Consider the following 12,876-nt stretch of genomic DNA (forward strand, 5'->3'; position numbering starts at 1 on the left):
AGGATGAAATGGTATAATATTCTTGGACGATTTATTGAATAAATAATTGTAGACATTACTTTGAAGGTCAGTGGACATTTTTCAATAGATAGTGGCATTACGTTGAAGTACTACGAGACGTACTGAGTATTATAGTGTGACACAGGTCTTATAAGCAATAGATATAGGGTTGCAGTTTACGAGACTTTGTTTATGGATCATATGAATTGATCTACGCGTTAAACTAATCCCAGGAACGTTCTTCCGCCACGTAGATAACGGTTGTTGTTGTCAATCGTAACAAGAAAATAGATGTTGTCAAACTCGAAGCATTTACAGATAAAAATATGTTTGACATCTTTCCTCTGACTTCCATCTTTTTCTTCTTCTTCTATACTTTCTTTCCTCATCCTGATAGCTATTACTTACCATGTACAAAGCCCAAATCTTGCAAAAAATTAAATCGGTGGCAGAAGCCCATAAGAATAAAGTCAAAGATGAGTCCTTCCGTAAGTAACACTTGAGCGCGCTGCCACAAATAAGTTATAGTGGTAATCCTCAGATTATGTTTTGTATGACTAGTGAACATCGAATGCAAGGATTGCAAAACACTCGGACATTTCAACAAGGCATACCATGAATGCAAGTTTTACAAAGCAGTTTCTGCAGCTGATGGTAAGTATCATGCTCTCACTGCAAGACAAGTTTATGTTTGCTTAACGGAAATTTAGTTGGAAGTAGCGGTAAGAAACGTAAGCAATCAGCTACAATCAAGGAAGAAAAGAAGCAAGCAAAGAGAAAGAAGAAGCAAACAACTGGAGATATCAAGTGTATCAGTTGTGGCTTAAAGGGTCATTCTACTTCTCGTTCTCTCGAATGTCCCAATCACATTGCTTCAAAGGAAGAAGTTATTACCTCGACGCTTGGAGAAGGCTCCACTGTATTCACGAGGAAGCTCCCTCTTACGTCTGCTGTGAAGCCAGCGTTTCGCGAACAATTCCAAGAAAAAGTCATCTCTTGCTGCTCTGACATAAGGAGAATAGTATTCTCTAGTCAATTATTCGTTAACTCGTACCTCATTCATTATCAGGAGAATAGAAGGAATGCTAACAAAGGCGACAAGAAAGACAATGATAAAAACAGCAACAAAGGCAGTAAAGAAGCCAACAAAGAAGACAGCAAGAAAGACAGCAAAGAAGCCAACAAAGACAGGTCTATTCCTGATGTATTCTGCCAGCAATTCTGGTATTCAGTACAGCTAGTAACGGGCAAGCAAGTTACTCACAAAACGGCATTATCCGAGGACATAAAACAGTATTATACAGACTTCAAGGCAAAGTTCCCTACTATCGAAGTAAAACACAAGCTAACCGTGGGATATAGCCATTGCCTTACAGAGGCAGCAAAGGAATTGAGCGTCTCTTACACGAACTCCATTGTAGAGCGCTTCGAGCAGCGCTTAACAAAGTTCCTTACTTACAAATTGAGAACTATGCTCCCGGTAAGGCTGTAACCGAGTACCTTCTTAATGCTCTGCTGTTTTATTCATTTTATTTCTCTTTATACACATTCTAGAATATCAAACGCACTGATGTACAAAGAATTGTACAGCTGTATTGTTACCAATCTGTCTGTCATGGTCATCCTCATTGGCCAGAAAACCTCGAGCTGGCGGCCGTTGACAAAAACCGAATTGAATTATTCTGCAAACAATTTGAAGAGTTCATTCCAGGAGAAGTAACCCTCGTTTCTCTTTCTGCTGCTCCTGCAAAGTTTGTTAATGCGTTATGGAACATACAGTTTACGTACGAGCAAGAACATATACAGCATAAACCGTACGATGTCCGTGTCCTACCACTTCCTCAGCGTTTCTTTCTCTTTCCTACTCCATCGCTGAAATGGCGTTTCATCGCGATAAGTATAAACGCTCTTACACCCTTCATGTTTCCCGGAAAAGTTGCCAAGGGTTATACAGCCCAACTCGAACAATTCTGTGAAGTCTTCGACTTCAAAAAGTTTGGCTCTAAGAGGTAAAACTATAGAAGAACTTTTTCAGCAAAATTTTGCCTAATAGTAAACACACCCCTATTTTTGCTTCTGTCATAGTCTAACCGCTTTGAAGGAAAGTTCTGATGTAATGTTTCGAAACATGGTTAGGTCGGACGGCTTTACTGTAGACTTTTTGTTCAGCCGCAAAAAGAAAACAAAAGAAGACATGACCATTCATAATCACACCTTGACTTTGGAAGATTTTTCTTATGACGAAGTACAAGACAATTACAGACCCGCTTTCCTTGATCCAGGGCGAAGATCTGTCTTCACAGCGGCAATCGGTCTAGATCATAACAAACATCAAATACGCAGCTGCTCTACCAAGGAATATTATCATATGACCGGAAGTACCAGATACGCTGCAAAGCTGGAAAAGAAGAAAGCAGGCACAATTCAAATGATCGAAAGTGGCATACCAACCGCCAAAACTTCTATTATCGAACAACATGACCGTCATGTACAATATATATTGCAGCACTTGGAAGCCTTGTTCTCTTTTTACGGCGAGAGAACTGCTGAAGAACGATTTCGTTTATACCAGGGTCAGGAGCGTGCTGCCGACAACATGGTCAATTTGCTTATTAATGGAACCACAAAGTACAATAAGCAATTGAGGTTGAAGAAGAAGAAAGATCGCAGCAAGTGGCCAAAGAAGAATACCGACAGAATGGCCTTTTGTAAACGTAAAAAGAAGAAGAAGAAGAAGCAAAAGGTTCCAGAAGAGAAGGAAGAAGCAGATGCGAGAGAAGTAAGCGATGTTCTCGCTAAGAAAGAGAGGTAAGGTTTTTAAATGATAAGCAATTCATCCACTATTCGCAGAAATATTGATAGAACTCATGCTTTCTACAGTAATCCCCTGAAGAACAAGTGGAAGCCTGAACCCTTTAGTGTAGGCGACACTAAAAAGATCCCTTTGATTGTAGTTGGTAATGGCATGTTCGGGAAGAGTGCAGTGCCTATCAAAGGCCATAAGACTGGTGTCGTGGGAGTTCTTTGGCGTGCCTTGAAGCGAAGAGAGGCTGCTGGCGATTTGCTCGTATTAACCATTGATGAATACCTAACTTCTCGAATATGCAATAATTGTCGTTCCAACAATCTTGAAGCATTGAAGACAGTTCCTGGCCAAAGTATCCTTGCCTGCAAAACCTGTTCGATACTTTGGAACCGGGACGTCAACGCTGCTAAAAACATGTTGACAATTAGCGTTTCGACCTGGAAGTCAACGGGAAGACCTGCGGAGTTTTCTAGAAAACCAAAATCACCCGCAACAACCACTTAAACACCATCCTCTAATCGCCAGCACGAAGCTGGTTTGATTTTTACAGGTAAGCGTCTCAATTTTTGTGTAATTCGATCTTGAAATTATAACTTGATGGTCTCAAAAATTTACTTTTATCGTCTAGTTATATTGCGGCTTCGTCTAAACCCAAAGCTAAAAAACTGTAGTAAATAAACCTGCCTCATCAATTCACAGTCTGGACTTTAATCCTTTGCAGGCATGGATAGGTATATTGTCAATTCATTGAGCATACACAAAAAAACAAAAAAGCAGAGTCTTTTCAAGAATTTGATAGATATGGAGAGATCCACCAATTATAAACAAAAACAAACAAGAAATATGGGTTAGAGCAAACAACGTGCCCGTGTCTTTTTTATGAATAGCACCAGCAGCATATCAGATAATTTGCTAGACACATCAAACATCTTAGAATGAAGCCAAAATCATGATCGAATCTTTTATGATTGACATAATAGGGCTTTATATAATAATATTTATCGTTTCAATGTAGCCATAAATCTGCGTACATACAGATTGAATCGTTGCGAATCATAGCTTCATGAAAAAGCTACATTCTCGGGTATGGATCTACTTTGATGAGCTATGTTACTGCGCCTGTGGTACCATTGAAAATAACATTGATCTGCTGATAGTTGATGCTGGAATCAAATAAACGAGCCACAAAGAATGACATGCTTCGATGACTATTGGTAGAACTACAGTTCTTTACACCATTATCTTGTTACCCGACTGAGATGAATCTTGAACACAAAAAAGAAATATGCAACTAGAAGAAAAATGAATTCTCCTAATTCATAAAATTTTACTTGTAGCCTATTGCTTCTTCCATTTTTTTTTTTTTTTCCTTTCCTTTTATGTGAGATGACCGAAATGACTGTGGTATACAACATGCTGGCAATGAAAAGTTTAAACGTGATAAAATCCTTGATCACCATATATCGTTCTTTTGATAAAGCTTAACGAATGATAAAGAGATTTGCATTGACATGCAAATTATTGACCAGTATTATATCTTAACATTCTATCGTGCTTTATTTCCATTCTGATTAATTTTATATAAATTATCACAAACAAGCATCTATTGCATAGCTGCTATAGTGTTCGTACATTCGATCAAACTACAGTTGGGCACTCAGCAAGAAACACAGCCGTGGAGGAAGAATTACTTGAAAACATATAATTCCTTGGAACAAACAATTATTTCATTCATCAAGTGTCTCTAAATTACCGTGCTGCCGCTTTGGCTACGTAGCTGTAGCGCATTCATGAATGTCGATGACTTCTGTTAGTAACGCTGCAGAGGAAAATGAAGGATGGCGAACACTCCCAAACGGAAAGAGTTGCACTGCATAGTAACCAACAGTGAGGATAAAGACATCCATTTAAGATGCTTTGACGGATAGTGCGACAAGAGCTAAGTTTATTTTGTAATCATACACAAATCCTCACAGTTTTCTTCTTTTTTTCCACAACGGGTTCCTCTTGTTCTTCGTCCGAGAATGTTTCATCAAAGCTAAAATGTTCTTCTTCTAAATCTTCGTCATGTAATTCATCCATGTTACAGTATTGTTGGTACTCAACCACAGAGTCATCTTCATCGCTTTCAACGTAGGAATCATATAGATCACCATTCTGTTCTTTATTGCCACTGCTGTTATTGAGTTTAGTGTTATTTTGTGTAATGACTTTGTCCGTTTCTATGTCACTGTCGCTATAACATCCGTCGTCATGTCCGCAATGATGATGATGATGATCATCTTCAACCTCTTCATCCTCTTCCTCTAGCCATTCAGCAAATTTATGTGTCACTTGACGAATTTTCATTGAAGTATCATTATCGGAAGGATGGTGCCACCAATCCAATGCAGCATCATCGTCAATCACATTATATTTGTATAGCATAAAGACCAACCGATCAAAGTTTTCCACAATGGTCAGTTTACCGTTCACTGCGTTGTCAAGGTGATTCAAAAAGAGAAGTTGGCTTTCCTCTTCAGATGTATAAAGCTGTAATATGGACTGCCAAAATCCAGCAATCCCATTTTGGATCTTGGTACTGAAGACTTTAGCTGGTGTGACAGGTGGGGTAGCATTTATATCAACGTTTTTCGACAGAAGAGCGTGCAACCACTGAACAAAAGAAATGGCTAATACTTGAGTGATCATGTCGGCAGTGGGTTCGTATTTCAAAATCAATTCATCAATTTCAAGGCGAACACGAGTGCTAGATAGTTTAGAAAGAAGGGCTTGGTGTATATAGGAGGGGGCTACTGTTTCGAAAGGTTCTAGTACAGTATCATGCTCTTCTTCATCCTCTACATCATCATCGTCATCAGCATCGGCATCAATGTCATCATGATGGAGAGTAGGATTCGTACAGGCATCATTATTTTCACCGTCATCGTCAGAATTATCCTCATTCTGCATATCCATCATTCGTCTCCGGAAATAAGCATTGATTTCTTCCTGCTCATCCTTCTCACTTTGACTCGCAGTAGCATCAACAATCATATCTGGTATAATCGAATCGTATGCAGCGGCTACTGGCTGGCATGACATATCATCGTTTGCGGCTTCTTTTTCGAAATAGTCAAAACATGCAAAGTCATTACTTATGGACTCTTTACGGCTTGCATCATTCGTTGTAGATGGGATCGCCTCGGATAGTACGGAGAGGAACGATGTCGAGGAGGTTTCTGGAGTCTCATTTTTCTGTTGCTGTTGTTGTTGTTGTTGTTTAGCTATGACTGCTTTCAATCTAGCAATTTCTTTTTTCAGTTCCTTGATCTCATCATCTCGATCCATGATATCAATTTCCAGTTGGGTATTCTTATCGATATATTCATCATAAAATTTCTTATGAGAGGCATCTGTGTATTGACGGGATAAATTGATATCACGAAGATCGTTCTGTAAGACCGAAACACTGGTGCGTAAGGAATGATTCTCACCCCTTAAACGTCGAATTTCACGAAGCAGCATGTGGCAAGAGCGTTTCGTATGATGGTGATGGTGATGATGATGATGCTTTTTATTAGCGGTGCTGCTGTCGTCGTCAATATCGTTGCTGCTACTCACATTATTTAAAGTGGATACAGTGGCAGCACAAGAGGACGGTTCGGGAGATTCTGACCGGGAAGAGGAGCATGTGGAAGATGAAGCTGAACTGGATGTCGTAGAAGAACAACTACTCGAAAGATATTCGTCGGTTTTTTTCATTACAAAAAGATGTCGATATGTGTCCCATGGAGAATTGCTTGTCCAAAAATGATCGATAGGTAAATAGTCCGAGTGAGGATGTCTGTTGAACGAAGCTAATATATTTTGAAAAGAAGAAAAAGACAAACGGGAATAAAAGAAAGAATTATTAATAAAACCGTTATATCCAAAATCAAAGAAAAAAAAAAAAAATGTCATGACATAATATAACCCTGTATATTTTACATGAGATGGAATTCCCCGCAGATATTCTATATACAGCAGCAGTTATACAAATGGGTATTGTCCTCTTGTTGGGCACCGAAATATTCTTCAACTCTTTTGAAAAATGCATTGAATTAGGTGTAATAATATTGATTGGTTTATCAAAATTTGAATAGTCTTCAATGGGCGAGAATGCAACCATATTGTGGTTATTCTATAGTTTTGTTTTTTCTTCAAGAAATATCTTAAAGGCGTCTCTTTGCTGTAAAATGCTTCTACTGTGTTAAAGCTGTTATGAAATAATTACTAATAGTGATAATGGGTAAGCCGTTCAGTAAATAAAATTGCAATTCATAATAAAAAAGTTGGGTAAAATATGAGTATGTGCCGAACGTTGAAAAAGAATGTGAAAAAGATCTACGAATTGATAAGGGAAAAAAAAAAAAAAAAAAAAAAAAAAATAGAAGCAAACCCAGCTTTTATATAATTCTCTTCTGCCTGCTCTTTTTTTTTTTTTTTTTCGTCTTTTGGTTTCAATCAGCCTAAAGCCCGCGTGAGTCATTGGAGCTCAGTGACTCTTTTGTGTTTGCCTGTTTTTTTCCAAACGAAAAATCCTATAGTTCGAACAACTTTGGTTCAAGAAGTGAGAAAGGAACCATAAAGTACTTTATAGAAAAGCTATGCTAGAGAATCTGTATTAGAAAGCTTTGCTAGCTGCAATTTTGGGTCATTGAAGTCTTATTCAAAACCGGGATAGCAAGCGTTTCTTTCATACTAACCATATATATTTTCAGACCGCATTCTGAAATCAGCAGAATATCTCCCAAAAAACAAATTCGTCGAAATAATCAATACGTCAACGCTGTTCTTGAAATCGATGTATTCGCGCCATTCTTCTAACCTTGATTTTCTAAAATGTTTCCATTATCTCAAAGGATTGGTTCAAGACTGAAGCTTGATTTCATTCAAAGTTTCCAGTTGAAAGCACGCTCTATAATAGCTTCCTCATAGTCTTACCCTTTTGAGATTATCATTTTTCAGTTATTGACGAAAAGGATAAAGGAGCTTGAGCATTTCAATGGTATCATGCAAAATATACGTTAGAAGTGATCTACAATATAGGAGAAGGTTGCATAAATTGATACATTCACATGTAGAAAATTATTCTAGCTGTGCACTATGAGGTAAGTAATGATCCCTTGGATAAGTATTTGGTATGATTGGCTAGAATCTACTGCTAAATCAATGAGTGTCTGTTTTCCTGTTCACCATGGTATATTAACAGCTTCCTCACTGTGAAAAAGCGGGGTCCGCACATGGTAGGTAGATGTAGGGAAATATCTTTGCCGATTGCTCTTTAAAATATTATTCTTGTGGACTTTTTTCTCTCTCATAACATGTCCAGCAGTCAATGTCAATATGCTGAGAATGTCTCATCCCATTCGAAAGAACATTGCCATACAAAGATAGGAAAACTTTACGACGATGTTGAGATTCTGTTAAAGCCAATGTCCGAAACACACGACACGACGATGAGAACTGCAAAAGCTTTTACTCAGGTGGATGCGATATCGAATAATACAGAGACATTATTAAGCAAAATGAATAAAGCAATAAATCAGTTATCAGATGAGTAAATTTTAGCATACGCTTTTGATTGATACTTCTGAAAATGCTAAAAAAAATGACAATCTTTTCTTGCACTTGAAAAAGAAAGTGGAATATGACAACTACTTTAGATACGTTGAAAGACATTGAAAGATCCTTAGACATTGATACCATAGCAAAAACCCACTGGACTGCTATACAGAAGTAGCCTTAAAAAGCCCTTTTGCAACAATCCCTCAGTACTTTCTGCACTCACATAAACGTTGGGCGTGTCCAAGCGCTAAAATACAAATGCAAGATTACTTCCAACTACTCAAAAAGATACAAAATTTGAACGCTGTTCAATATGAGAAAATCCTTCGTCCTTGAATCATAATCTACTTTCGAATCTAACAATATAATAAAATCAAGGTTTTGTAAACCGCATAACTACAGCATGAAATAATGGAATTTTGATTTTATTCAATTGCTGTAGTAGTTAAGTGACTTCAAAAACCAGGGCAAACCATGAGAGTTTTCAGCATTCCATACCATGTGTTGTTCGAGTGTATATGGTTTAACGATACTTCAAAAAACAACAAAAAAAAAAAAAATACAACATTAGCACGTCCAGATCTTCAAACGAAAAAGCGTACACTCAAGTATTTTCTCAAATCTCACCTTGTGGAAACCGATATCGTTGGCATATTCACGGAAACATTGACGGCACATGTTCAAGTTGTACTTGCGGATCAAACCAGCACGATGAGCACAGACACGGCTATAAGTTATAAATGAAAAAAATTGTTAGCATCCAACGGTCTTGAATAAAGTGAAAGTAGTATGTAGCCAAAAATTTTCAAAACGCTGCCCAACGAATGCTGAAAGTCAAGCCCCAACAATATACCGCCATGCAACCAAATAACGATCAATATGGCTAACCTTTATAAACTATATGGATCCGATTCAAACGCAATTATTATTACTTCTTCTCGTAAAATTGGGTCAACGATCGAGATTTTTGGCTGCATGTTGGTGTTGGTTTGGGTGGCTTATGAAAATTTTTGACCTCGGCCAGATGTACTGACAATGCCATTATTACTTGGTGGAAAAGTTTTACTAAATCAGCTACTTACCATTGACGAGAGCCCTTACCATAGGACTTAGGGTGGGAGTTCCAAACGTTAGCGTGAGCCATATTGTTATATGAGTACTTTGGCGAAAGTGGAGAAAGAGGAGGATTTAAATTTTCGCAACTTTGGAATTCTTTTTTTTCTTCCTCCTTCCCTTCCTCTCCAACAGCTGCCCACTGCTCTGTTGCTCTCTTTTCATTGAAATCCCGCCAAATCTACTTTTTCTTTTTAAATGCTACGGCGTTTTCGAACCCGGTGTCCAATTTTTATTGGCCCGAACTATCGTTAGAATAATACACTGTTTATTGGACACATGTATTTTTTAATTTAAACTGTTTTTAATAATTTTTGAATGAAGTGATTCCTGAGACGATCTTATTGGATGATCCATTATTCAGTAACATCCTAGCAAGCATTAAGGATGACCTATAACCCTTACCCTTAAAATAGATCTTCGACCGTAAGGAAGTCGCTAATAATGATTTTATTCACGGTTATTTTGCAATAAGGTGTGCTACGAAAAGCTTGATAACTTTTTTATTGCATGACAATGTGTTCCAACAAGGGTAATAAACGTCATCCACGAGTTGGTAATTGTTAAAAGTGCCTAGAAGTGGAGGGACTGAAAAGTACTGGTGCCACTGATTGTATATTGTGCTAGAATGTTCGGCAAAGATGCAGTCAAGCTGAAAGGCTCAAGGTGTGGTGTTATCGGTAAACTGTTTGCAAATCTGAAGGAAGCGTGAGCCTGAAGGCCAGATGATTGTTGTCACTATCGATGAATTTAAAATCTCCAAAACATGCGGCCTGACACTACCGAATTCAAGAGTATCAGCGTTCTTCACTACAAGCAATGCCTTCATCTATGGCAGAATGACATTAACGCCACTATCAACATGATGATCATATCTCAAGTAGTTTGATACGGAGGGAGAAGACCCAACGTGCTCAATCCAACGAAGAAGAAGAAAGCATCGCCGTTATAAACACGGTTTGCTTTCATTTCAAGAATTCAGATCATAACAGGTAAGGTATAGTACGGTTTTCGTTGTTTTTTTTTTGGTTTTTTTCTTTTGTTTTGCACTACTCATATTTTTCAGAATTCGAAATCATATTTATTGGTTTACATTTCATCTAAGAAATAAGTAAAATTTGTCTAAACTGAAAATGTCAACTGTCCAAGAAAAATTGTAAATCATCTAAAATTATAAAGTACTGTTAGAATGCACCACACTAGACATTTCACTTGCAAACTTTTTTTTTCTTCACCTATCTTGTCTTTTGTACGTTATATATACCAACGGCCAAGATGTCGGTCCGTTCCTTATTATCCTTCGCATTTGCATTAAGCTGCCTTGTCAGCTTTGCATTTGCCAATTACCCTGTTCAGTTTGAAAATAGCAAAGTTATACGTGTTCTTGATGTTAACAATGCCATTGTCCGAGAGGACACGGGTATTCGAGCCAAAAATATTGACGATAAACCTGCTACAGAATACTACATCTACAACCCTACCAATGTTGAGACGCATACTGCTTCCATTTCGGCGTACATGAAGAAAACAAAGACAGAGCTTGAAGTTATCAAGTTGGAATATATTCGCGAAGCGTAAGTTTCGACCTGCAGCAGCGAATAACATCATCTTTTCTCTTTAATAAGTTCACTTATTCGTTCATATCTTTTCCACTCGGGAAAACAGTGAATTACACATATATAAAGTCGTGTTAAATGAACCTGTTCAACCAGGTGACGATATTCTTTTAGGCATCAAATCTGTCTATACCCATCTTATCAATCCAGTACCTGCTACCTTACCTCAAATTGCTCGTCAGCACACACTGTATGGATTCAACTCTTACTTTTTCTCGCCCTACCATACAAAAGAGCAAAAGACAACTCTATAGTAAGTGCTCAGCTGAATTATGTATGTTTGCATTAAAAAGCTTCCATAAATCAACTAATGCACTTATAGTACTGAAAGCAAGAACGTTATCCATCATTCGGGGGCTCAAGATAAGACGAGCGCAAAAGACAATGGCAAAATTGTATATGGCCCTTACATCGACACTCAACCTTTCTCTTTCGAATATGCTACATGCCATTTTGAGAATAGCCACCCTTTCATTACTGTTACTTCCCTCAGACGTGACATTGAAGTTTCTCACTGGGGTAACATTTTGGCTGTCGAGGAGCATTATGCAATTCGTAATGACGGTGCAGGGTAAGGACTTGGAATAGAGACAAATGAGTTACATGCACAAAGAGCACGTAGGGTTAACTTGGAGTTTCTTCTGTTGCATTCCAGACTCGACTCTAACTTCAACCGTGGGCAATATATGTTGACGGGCCATATCCATGAGCATACCAACGTTTTGAAAGAGCTTGAGTTCGACTTACCTGTGTCTGCTCATGATACTTATTATCGTGACGAAGTTGGTAATGTGTCAACTTCTCATTTTAGAGTTGAAAAGAAAAAGGCTATTTTGGAATTGAAACCTCGTTATCCTCTTTTTGGAGGCTGGAATTATACTTGGCATCATGGATATAATGCTGCTCTCGGCTCTTATTTGCATAAATCTGACTCTGGAAAATACATTTTGAATGTCGATTTTGTCGAAAGTGTTAAGGACAAGTCAATTGATAAGGCTATCGTTCGTGTCATTTTTCCTGAAGGAGCAAAGTAAATTCAAAAACATTTAAACAGACACAGATGATGTTCTTAACTAACAGAAAATGATTCGAAATAGAAATGTCAAAGTGAATACACCCTTTGATATTGATTCCCAAGCTATCACTTCGTATTCAACCTACTTTGATTCAACTGGTCGTATAATGGTAGTCTTAGAGAAGAACAATCTTGTCAAGGAGCATGAATTACCCATTCAGGTACAGGTGTATTTTTATCGATTGCTCTCAACCTTTATCTAAATCAAGCATTTTCTGGTTCCGTTATAGATTGAATATGACTATTCAGTAGTCAACCTCTTACAAAAGCCATTTGTGGCTTCAATTGGATTCTTTGTGTTATTTTCTATCAGTATCGTTTTGAATAGAATGTCTTTTGTTATTAACAGTCAAAAAGTAATGCACGTTTAACGTACCAACGTCTCTTGTTCACGATTTTAACCAACTTTTTCACTTTATTTTAGGAAAAAGCAAACCTCAAGAAAGAATGATAAGGAAACGCATTATGTTAATAATTTATCTCTTGAAAAATGGACGATATTAATAAAATTAGCATATTGTATATATATATATTCGGCTCTTCGTGCTGGTATTCATTTCAGATACTCGCAAGTAGACATAGTGATTCTGTGCTTGAATGCTTACAGCCGTGTTTGGTCCAAAAATTGCAGTGACCGGCTTTCCGTCGAAACTTTTCCAAACTGGAATTTTTTGATT

At 37.7% G+C, this 12,876-nt stretch overlaps 6 protein-coding genes across 6 annotated transcripts; 4 read left to right on the forward strand and 2 right to left on the reverse strand.

The window, feature by feature from the left end:
* Positions 1 to 390: 390 nt before the first annotated feature.
* BDF20DRAFT_886741 (uncharacterized protein) lies at positions 391 to 2,013 on the forward strand (the record flags this gene model as incomplete). Its single annotated transcript, XM_053082002.1, has 4 exons — positions 391 to 488; positions 562 to 654; positions 711 to 1,333; positions 1,555 to 2,013. Exons 1-4 carry the CDS (start codon positions 410 to 412, stop codon positions 2,011 to 2,013), a joined length of 1,254 nt encoding a protein of 417 aa, XP_052933602.1. The 5' UTR covers positions 391 to 409.
* A 180-nt stretch (positions 2,014 to 2,193) lies between these two features.
* Positions 2,194 to 2,508, forward strand: BDF20DRAFT_886744 (uncharacterized protein; the record flags this gene model as incomplete). The annotated part of the gene is made up of 1 exon (XM_053082003.1): positions 2,194 to 2,508. A coding segment is annotated over one exon (288 nt), but the record flags the coding sequence as incomplete, so codon positions are not given.
* A 2,254-nt stretch (positions 2,509 to 4,762) lies between these two features.
* BDF20DRAFT_838117 (uncharacterized protein) lies at positions 4,763 to 6,956 on the reverse strand (the record flags this gene model as incomplete). The annotated part of the gene is made up of 2 exons (XM_053079120.1): positions 4,763 to 6,645; positions 6,776 to 6,956. The coding sequence occupies 2 exons, from the start codon at positions 6,954 to 6,956 to the stop codon at positions 4,763 to 4,765; spliced, it is 2,064 nt and encodes a 687-aa protein (XP_052933604.1).
* Positions 6,957 to 8,151: 1,195 nt separating this feature from the next.
* On the forward strand, positions 8,152 to 8,570 carry BDF20DRAFT_838118 (uncharacterized protein; the record flags this gene model as incomplete). The annotated part of the gene is made up of 2 exons (XM_053079121.1): positions 8,152 to 8,387; positions 8,468 to 8,570. The coding sequence occupies 2 exons, from the start codon at positions 8,152 to 8,154 to the stop codon at positions 8,568 to 8,570; spliced, it is 339 nt and encodes a 112-aa protein (XP_052933605.1).
* Positions 8,571 to 8,918: 348 nt separating this feature from the next.
* Positions 8,919 to 9,539, reverse strand: BDF20DRAFT_915596 (40S ribosomal protein S29; the record flags this gene model as incomplete). The annotated part of the gene is made up of 3 exons (XM_053084337.1): positions 8,919 to 8,927; positions 9,023 to 9,122; positions 9,478 to 9,539. 3 exons carry the CDS (start codon positions 9,537 to 9,539, stop codon positions 8,919 to 8,921), a joined length of 171 nt encoding a protein of 56 aa, XP_052933606.1.
* Positions 9,540 to 10,597: 1,058 nt separating this feature from the next.
* BDF20DRAFT_701490 (Ribophorin I) lies at positions 10,598 to 12,709 on the forward strand. Its single transcript, XM_053076075.1, has 7 exons — positions 10,598 to 11,082; positions 11,174 to 11,377; positions 11,456 to 11,695; positions 11,780 to 12,154; positions 12,222 to 12,360; positions 12,430 to 12,555; positions 12,624 to 12,709. Exons 1-7 carry the CDS (start codon positions 10,784 to 10,786, stop codon positions 12,648 to 12,650), a joined length of 1,410 nt encoding a protein of 469 aa, XP_052933607.1. The 5' UTR covers positions 10,598 to 10,783; the 3' UTR covers positions 12,651 to 12,709.
* Positions 12,710 to 12,876: the final 167 nt, after the last annotated feature.

This window comes from Mycotypha africana (genome assembly GCF_025528875.1).
Source record: "Mycotypha africana strain NRRL 2978 chromosome Unknown BDF20scaffold_9, whole genome shotgun sequence".
In the NCBI taxonomy this organism is placed as follows: Eukaryota; Fungi; Mucoromycota; class Mucoromycetes; order Mucorales; family Mycotyphaceae; genus Mycotypha; species Mycotypha africana.